At 35.0% G+C, this 9,637-nt stretch overlaps 1 protein-coding gene across 7 annotated transcripts in view; it reads left to right on the top strand.

Annotated features, from left to right (window-relative positions):
• Positions 1–9,637, top strand: part of ZZZ3 (zinc finger, ZZ-type containing 3) — a 104,871-nt gene that overhangs the window by 79,437 nt on the left and 15,797 nt on the right. For 5 of the 7 annotated variants that reach the window (XM_005871930.2, XM_014544360.1, XM_014544359.1 and 2 more), the window contains 5 exons: positions 1,199–1,337; positions 4,845–4,992; positions 5,079–5,194; positions 5,630–5,701; positions 6,673–6,774. In XM_005871930.2, coding sequence (XP_005871992.1) covers positions 1,199–1,337; positions 4,845–4,992; positions 5,079–5,194; positions 5,630–5,701; positions 6,673–6,774 — 577 coding nt within the window. The remainder of the gene's footprint in view (positions 1–1,198; positions 1,338–4,844; positions 4,993–5,078; positions 5,195–5,629; positions 5,702–6,672; positions 6,775–9,637) is intronic. The other 2 variants (XM_005871931.2, XM_014544361.1) reach the window with 2 other exon arrangements.

Here is a 9,637-nt window from a genome sequence, read left to right as displayed (position 1 = left end):
TTGACCTTCCCCCGGCCTCCCCCCACCCCCCATTCTTGATTCTTTTAAAATAATGTATTTGAGTATTCAGGTTTTTGGGTCAACATGTTTACATATGTGTATTTATATGTGAAATTAGACCTTAATCAGAACAAGACAATTAACCTTCCCCCGGCCTCCCCCCACCCCCCATTCTTGATTCTTTTTGCAAAATGTATTTGAGTATTCAGGTTTTTGGGTCAACATGTTTACATATGTGTATTTATATGTGAAATTAGACCTTAATCAGAAAAGCAAGACAATTTGAACTAGAGGGAGAGAGAGGGGGAGGGAGGAAATTAATTAGTATACATGTACCATAGTGAGATTTCAGGAAAATGACAGGTAGTAAGTAGATTTGTGTGGGTAAATTTGTTAGCTGTGCTAAATGGACTTTTGTAGGCAGGGAAGTAAAAAAAAAATCTTAATGGCCTACTTTGTTTAAAAATATTCAATACTTAAAAATCGAGATGAAAGTTAACTTCCTGTAGAACAGTGTAGTAGAGCAAATGAGAAGCATGACACACAAGATCATGTTGAATTATGTGACAGTTTTCTGTAATTTTGAGCAAGAAAATGTACCTCAGATTCGTTATTCCAATAGAGTACAACAGAGGGGCTAAATTTGGTGATCCTTCCTAGTGCTGAAATTTTATGGTTTTAATTTTTTTTAGTTTAGCAGTTTCTTGATGACTTTGATTGTTGGAAAGTCAAGATACTTTCTTATTGTCTGTACTTGTTCAGCTTCAAGAATTAAAACATGGGGGAGGCCCCAGCCGGTAGCTCTGTTAGAGCATGTTTTCATACACCAAAGGCCAAAGTTACAGGTTCAATCCCCGGTCAGGGCACGTACAAGAATCAACCAGTGAATGCGTGGATATGTGGAACAGCAAATGGATGTCTCTCTCTCCTCCTTTCCTCTCTCCCTTGCTCTCTCTCTCAAAGTCAATCAAATACATTTTTTAAGGGAGGAATAAGGCTTTACTTTCTCTGATATTTTCTGACTAGGTACTTTGTAACTCAGGAAGACCTCATTTATTCCCAGTAATATGTTTTACTAAACTCTTTCAGGTAACTTTAAAAAGACTGTGACTTAATAGTAGATTATGGCTTGAACTCAGTTTTTGTTTATTGTTGTTATTAGAAAGTTTTAGTGAGGTATTTTTCTTTGTCTCTATAGTTATCAGAGACTATTGCAGACGATTGCTGTACTCGAGGCTCAACGTTCTCAAGCAGTCCAGGATCTTGAAAGTTTAAGCAGACACCAGAAAGAAGCACTAAAAAATCCCATTGGATTTGTGGAGAAACTCCAGAAGAAGGTATATATTGAGCACTTTTTAAGATTTATTTGGTAAAAGCTTGTGTTTTTTATACGGTATATACTTTAAAAATGTTTAATTATTTCTCTTTCTGTAATTAACCATACTAGAAGGCAGGACATTGCCTTTCTGAAAATAGCTAGGAACTTTATTTGGATGTTCATATAGGAACTTGTTGTCCTGTACCCTAGCCAGTTTTATAATCTTTTCCTGTTACTTTCCCCATTTTAGAGTGTTTTCCGTCTTCTGCTTTCCTGATTTCAGGATTAGCTAAAAAAAAACACAACAACACCACCAAAAAAACCAAAACACTAAAAAACCTTCAGGATTTATTAATGCCTTTAGTTTCAGTTTACTTTTGTAACTCAAGATAGTGAGATAGAAAACAATGGTGATAAAAACAAAAACTCTCTTTTAAATGTCTTTAATATTATGATTGCCAAGTCAGTGAAGTAGAGGTATAAATTTTACTTAATTTTGAAGTGTCCTTTATTTTAGTATAGAATTTTTTATAATTTTCTGTTTTCCTTAAAACTGAACTTTCGTATTTAACAGTTAACCATATGAAAGTGATTCAAATTTTTATAATAACCTTTTAATTTTTATTTTATTATTATTTTAATCCTTATCTGAGGATAGTTTTTCTGTTGAATTTTAGAGAGGGTGGAAGTGGGTGGGGAGAAACATTGAAGTGAGAGAGACACATCAATTGGTTGCCCCTGAGCAGGTCCTGGGGATTGAACCTGCAATCCAGGTACTGCCTTTGACTGGAAATCGAACCCATGATGCTTTGGTGTGTGGATCAACACTCTAACTACTGAGCAACACTGACCAGGGCTATAATATAAAAATGTGGAGATAATCTAGATGTGCGTTTATGACATAGTATGTGTCCTAAATTAGGGATCAGTAATTGTTCAATAATATTAATTAGCATTGTGTGACAAGATTAAAACTGAAAAACTATCAAAAAGAATCTGCTTCTTCACCTTAAACAAAAACCTAGCTTGTGTAGGTATAGTATGACAATATTTTTTTATGTTTTCCAAAGTTTTGAACTACTCTTGGTTTAAATATATTGCTTTATTGATTTCAGAGAGGAAAGGAGAGGGGGAGAAAGATAGAAACATCAATGATGAAAGAGAATAATTGATTGGCTGCCTCCTGCACGCCCTCTACTGGGGATCAAGCCTGCAACCTGGGCATGTGCCCTTGGCCAGAATCGAACCTGCGACCCTTAAGTCTGCCGGCCGATGCTCTATCCACTGAGCCAAACGAGTATGACAATTTTAGTGTAGTTATTAGTTCCCCGTTTTTAATGAATCACAAAAGTGATCTACCAAGTATTAAGGGAATGGCCCTGAGGACATTGTTTCATTTAGATGTATTAATTTATTATTTTGATTTTTCCAGCTATATTTACTTGACAAACATTTCTTTATGTGCTTTAAGAACACTGAATATCTTAATGGATATGGAATCTATATATTGATTTGTTAAAACTTTTAAATTTTCTAGAACCCTATTGCATCTTCCCTGTTATAGCGTGTCCACTTAGATGTTTATTGATTCTGCACTTAAACAACTAGAGGCCCGGTACAATCCGTGCACCAGTGGCTCCCTCGGCCTGGCCTGCGGGGATTGGGCCGAAACCAGCTCCCCAACATCCCCTGAGGGATCCCAGATTGCGAGAGGGCGCAGGCCAGGCCGAAGGACCCCACCAGTGCACCATCAGGGCCAGGGAGGGATTGCGGGAGGGCTCCAGGGCGTATCTGGCCCTTCTCTCCCAGTCCCAATCAGCCAGATCCCAGCAGCAAGCTAACCTACTGGTTGGAGCGTCTGCCCTCTGGTGGTCAGTGCACGTCATAGGAACTGGTTGAACGGTCGAAGGAATGGTAGGACTCTTAGCATAATTATTAAGCTTTTATTATATAGGATTTGCTGTTGCAAGAAGATATAGTACTTACAACGATTACTTAAAATGGATCCAGCTAAAATAGATGGTGTTGTAAATATTGATAAAACATTTGTTAACCTTAATTTTATTTTATTCATGTTTCCAGGTGGACAGAACATAGAGTTAGGCACATTTATTAAAGTTGTATGCAGCTGGGTATTTGCTGGTTCTCCATTTTCAGGTTTAGTTTAGAACTGAATTTCTTTTCATTTTATCTCAGAAACAGGTGTGATATAGACCAATTTTAATGTACAGGTGTATAGTAAATCCAGATACTATAATAATCATGAAAAATGTATGTTCCTTGGAGAGAAATGTTTATATTGGATTTACTTTAGGTGTTTGACTTTTGTTTTTCTGTGTTTACTCATGTATACTTAATTTGCCTATTCTCTTTAGGTTTACCACATTAAGCTGTTGACATGTGATCTGTTTGTTTTAGTGGACATCTAGAAACTCCTCATTGAAATTAGGAAATTTGTGGTATATATTAATATAGAATGCAGGGAACATTTATGGCTGTTAGCTTTCTTTAATATTACCATTATTACTTTAAAAGATGCTCTAATTTTGCAAAAAGTTGAATCTTAGACTTATAGGTACATTTATGACAATGTAATATGTCATAAGCAAAATAAAAATTAAGAATTCTGTGTCACAAAGTGGATTTTGCCCTTCCAGTTTTATAATTTATGACCTGATTGTTTTCCTCATCGTTTTAAACGTTGAAGGTATTGTATAAGTAACACACTCATATCCAATTATCATTTTACTACTTTTGCTTTATCACATATCTATCAGTCTTCAATCCATCATTCCATCTTATTATAAGATAGAATGCTTTTGATGCATTTCAAAGTTGCAGACATATAGTAACTTACCAAAACACTTCAAATGCATATTATTAACTAGAATTCTTAGACTTTTTTAAAGGTGAATTTTTCATACAATGAAATTTAAAATTTCCTAATTGTAGCATTCTATGAGTTCAACAAATTCATCCACCTATGTTTGTCCCAAACCCCTTAAAAGACATCATAGTCACCTGATTATAGTAATTATAACAACAAATGACTTCTCGAAAGGTGGTTGGTAAAGTAACTGAATTTCAAGTAAATTAAAGGTATAATTTTGATTCTCAAGATATCATAATTTTCTTATATGTTGTAAGAGTATATATTGTGAAAATAATTCATTGTTTTATGGATAAGTGGTGAACATGGACTGCATTTAAAATAAACAACTTATTTTTGCTTTGCTGTTTATGTTTAAAGTCTGTTAGTGATAATGTACAATATGTCTATACAGTTCAGCTTTAGAGCTCTAAAAATAGTGCTTATGTTTTGTTAAATTGATTCGTCCTTTCCTTGTTATCATCTTTACCATTCAATGTTTAGACTGCATTATCTTAACTTCATTGTCTATTGGATTTCAACAGTGACTGGAAATGTCCAGTTGATGATTATTTGGATTTGGTGTCATCTGAAGTTTGGCTATAGTTGATAATTTCTTGAATTAAATTTAGACTGTTTTATTTTATTTTTTTCCAGGCTGATATAGGGCTTCCATATCCACAGAGAGTTGTTCAATTGCCCGAGATTGTATGGGACCAATATACCAATAGTCTTGGGAACTTTGAAAGAGAATTTAAAAATCGTAAAAGACATACTAGGAGAGTTAAGCTAGTTTTTGATAAAGGTAAGAAATGACATGATAAGATTTTGAGTAGAGAAATACCTGGCAAATTCTTGCTTTAATAATCCTATACATGGTCTTTTATTTAGTAGGTTTACCTGCTAGACCAAAAAGTCCTTCAGATCCTAAGAAGGATGGAGAGTCCCTTTCATACTCTATGTTGCCTTTGAGTGATGGCCCAGAAGGCTCAAGCAGTCGTCCTCAAGTAAGCAGTACACAGTATTGGAGTAGGAAAATTTGAATTGTAGACAAAATATTCTGACATTTTGCTGATTTGTATTCTAAAAATTCAAGCAGTCTTTTCACTGAAGATAGCAGAGACATGAACTTGAAGTTAAGAGAAACCTGGATTGCATACCCAGCTCTAACACTTACTAGCTGTGGGACTTCAGATGTCATTTATTAAGGTCTCCAAGCTGCAGTTTCCATTTATATAAAACATTATTAATACTGCCTATGTTCTAGAGTTGTTGTGAGGATTAAATGAGTAATATGTGTAATATTACATTATATATGTTTAAAAAATAAATTTACTAAAACATTTAGAATTAATAAAAAAGTTCCATAATTTGTTATTTGGCTATATCAGAGGGTGGTCTTTGTTATTTTCTGCTTGACAAAGGCCTTGTTTTATATGCAGATGATAAGAGGACGTCTGTGTGATGACACCAAACCTGAAACCTTTAACCAGTTGTGGACTGTTGAAGAACAGGTAATAGATATTTCTAAATTGTGTAGGTTAAAAAGAGTTAAACTTAGATATGAATAAAGTGTTTATTATTGTTTATAATCTCTCTTCACCATGAATTTAACATATTTAAACTTATTTCTGTATACTTTTCTGCAATCTTCAAGAATTTTGGATTTTGAGAAAATATGAAATTCTGTTTGGGGATGATTTTTAAAGAAGGAACCTGGGTTTGGGGAGGAAGAGTGAAAAAGGTAGTGAAATGAATGGAATAAAGCTTTTGTAGTGCAGTTTTGGGAGAGAAAAACTTGGGGCCAAGTCAAGTGTGCCTCTGAGCTCTTGTTTTGTTGTGGAGGGGAGCTGACGAAGCCAGTCAGAGGGTTCTGTTTCATTTTGGCATGCAGCTAGGACTGTTTGTGGGTAAGGTTGGAGACACATTTCTGTCTCATAGGAGGATTAACTTCACAGTTTATTAAAAGCTTAAGAATCTTGACTTCAAGCATTGAGATTATTCTGCATCTTTATTATTTATTACTATGGGAGAACTTAGGAATAGGTCAGAATATTAAAATCAAATCTTTGAATGGAGGACCGCACAAAGGAAGGAAAGTCTCTTTTTCTGTCCAAATCCAAATGAATTTATATGTTTTTGTCAAATGTATAAGGGTGAACCTAAACGTAGTCTACAAGAAAAGATGGTCAATGGAAATCACCAAGATGTGTAAAATATCAATTAATTAATTTTTGCATGCTATCTTTTTACTGAAGTGAATAGAAAATCTTTATAAGGGCTTCAATAGGTTTATTCTCTAATTTCATTTTCCCTGTGAATTCTTTAAGTTGCTTTATGGGAACTTTTTCTTACCATGATGATTTCTAGTGCCTAACCCCCAAAGTTGAGGAGGGAATATTATAATTTAAAATGAAAATGTGGATGTATTTATGTAGAAGTTCAGTATTAAACTTTCTTAAATGTGATCTTGGATTTGGCTTAGAAAAAGCTTGAACAGCTACTCCTGAAATACCCTCCTGAAGAAGTGGAATCTCGACGCTGGCAGAAGATAGCAGATGAGCTGGGCAATAGGACAGCAAAACAGGTAATTGAGGAGACAGTCCCATATTGTTGGTATGTTTTTGATAGTTTATTTTATGAAGGATAGTGTCACTGACATCAGCAGACTGCAGCATCATTTTAGCTACAGAGTACAATGATATGTAGGGTTTTAAAATTAGCATTGTACATTTTTGTGTTGCTTTCAGAGAAAACTTGTGATAATACTAAAAAGTAAAAAATGTAATGGACTTAGTGTTTGTTGCATGCTTGATGATGCACCAGTGATATACTTTAAAAAAAATTCTTTATTGATTAAAGTATTACATATGTCTCTTTTTTCCCCTTTTGACCTCTCCCCGACCACTCCAATGCCCCAGCACATGCCCTCACCCCCCTAGTGTCTGTGTTCATTGGTTATGCTTATATGCATGCATACAAGTCCTTTGGTTAATCTCTTAACCTCCTCCCCTGCCTTCCTTCTGAGGTTTGACAGTCTGTTCGATGCTTCTCTGTCTCTGGATCTATTTTTGTTTATCAGTTTATGTTGTTCATTATATTCCACAAATGAGTGAGATCATGTGATACTTATCTTTCTCTGACTGGCTTATTTCACTTAGCATAATGCTCTCCATGTCCATCCATGCTGTTGCGAATGGTAAGACTTCCATCTTTTTTACAGCAGTGTGGTATTCCATTGTGTAGATGTACCACAGTTTTTTAATCCACTCATCTGCTGATGGGCACTTAGGCTGTTTCCAAATCTTAGCTATTGTAAGTTGTGCTGCTATGAACATAGGGGTGCATATATCTTTTCTGATTGTTGTTTCTGATTTCTTGGGATATATTCCTAGAAGTGGGATTACTGGGTCAAATGGGAGTTCCATTTTTAATTTTTTGAGGAAACTCCGTACTGTCTTCCACCGAGGCTGCACCAGTCTGCATTCCCACCAACAGTGTACGAGAGTTCCTTTTTCTCCGCATCCTCTCCAGCACTTGTCATTTGTTGATTTGTTGATGATAGCCATTCTGACAGGTGTGAGATGGTACCTCATTATTGTTTTGATTTGCATCTCTCAGATGATTAGTGACATGTTTTCATATGTCTCTTGGCTTTCTGAATGTCCTCTTTCAAAAGGTGTCTATTTAGGTCCTTTGCCCATTTTTTTGATTGGATTGATTATCTTCCTTTTGTTAAGTTGTATGAGTTCCTTTGTAAATGTTGGAGATTAAACCCTTATTGAAGATAACTGTCAGCATTTTGGAAAACCCTAACTTAACTCTGGTGCCGTGTCACATATAGAAATTTTTTGATATTTGCAACCATAGTAAAACAAAGACTTATATTTTTGATATTTATTTTATATATTTAAATGCCATTTAACAAAGAAAAATCAACCAAAAAAATGAGTTCGCGTGTCACCTCTGACACGCGTGTCATAGGCTCGCCATCACTGTCCTAGGAGCTGTATTGATAAAGATATTGCTATGATATATGTCTGCTATTTTGCTGCCTATAGATTCCTCTTAAGATTTTTATGGTTTCCCATCGTATGTTTAAGTCCTTTATACATTTTGAGTTTATTTTTGTGTATGGTGTAAGCTGGTGGTCTAATTTCATATTTTTGCATATATCTGTCCAATTTTCCCAGCACCATTTATTGAAGAGACTGTCTTGATTCCATTGTATGCTGTTGCCTCCACTGTCAAATATTAATTGAGCATAATTGCTTGGGTCGATTTCTGGGTTCTCTGTTTGGTTCCATTGGTCTATATGTCTGTTCTTGTGCCAGTTCAGGCAATTTGGAGAACAGTGGCTTTGTAATACAGCTTGATGTCTGGTATTGAGATCCCTCCTACTTTGTTCTTTCTCAGGAATGCTGGAGCTATTCAGGGTCTTTTTCATTCCATATGAATTTTTGGAGAGTTTGTTCTAGGTCTGTGAAATATGCCATTGGTATTTTAATGGGGATTGCATTGAATCTATAGATTGCTTTGTATAATATGGACATTTTAATGATGTTGATTCTACCAATCCATGAACACGGCATAGACTTCCATTTGTTTATGTCTTCCTCTATCTCTTTTTTCAATGTCCTGTAGTTTTCTGAGTACAGGTTTTTACCTCCTTAGTTAAGTGTATTCCTAGGTATCTTAATTTTTTTGTTGCAATGGTAGATGGGATTTTTTTTTTTAATTTCTCTTTCTGTAATTCATTATTGGTGTATAAAAAAGTGATAGATTTGTGGGTGTTAATTTTTTATCCTGCTAAATTGCTGAATTCATTTATTAAGTCTAGTAGTTTCTTGGTGGAGTCTTTAGGGTTTTCTATGTACAATATCATGTCATCTGCGAATAATGACAGTTTTACTTCTTTTCCAATTTGGACGCCTTTTATTTTTTTCTTCTTGTCTAGTTGCTATGGCTAGCACTTTCAGTACTATGTTGAACAGGAGTGGTAAGAGTTGGTATCCCTGTCTTGTTCCTGTTCTTAGGTGAAATGGTTTTAGTTTTTACACATTGAGTATGATGTTGGCTATAGGTTTGTCATGTAAGGTTATTATTATGTTGAGGTGTTATCCTCTATCTCTTTGCTGAGGGTTTTTGTCAAGAAAGGGTGTTGAATATTGTAAAATGCTTTTTCTGCATCAATTGATATGATTATGATTTTTATCTTTCAATATTTTTATGTGGTGTATCACGTTTATTGATTTGTGGATATTGTTCCATCTTTGCTTCCCCAGAATAAATCCCATTTTGTCATGGTGTATGATCTTTCTGTAATGCTGGATCTGATTTGCTAGAATTTTGTTGAGGATTTTAGCATCTATGTTCATCAGGGAGTTGGCCTGTAATTCTTTCTTTGTAGTGTCTTTATCTGGTTTTGGGATTAGGGTAATGCTGGCTTC

The sequence above is a fragment of the Myotis brandtii genome, unplaced genomic scaffold, assembly GCF_000412655.1.
Source record: "Myotis brandtii unplaced genomic scaffold, ASM41265v1 scaffold36, whole genome shotgun sequence".
Classification (NCBI taxonomy): domain Eukaryota; kingdom Metazoa; phylum Chordata; class Mammalia; order Chiroptera; family Vespertilionidae; genus Myotis; species Myotis brandtii.
This window is presented reverse-complemented; position numbering and strand designations above follow the sequence as displayed.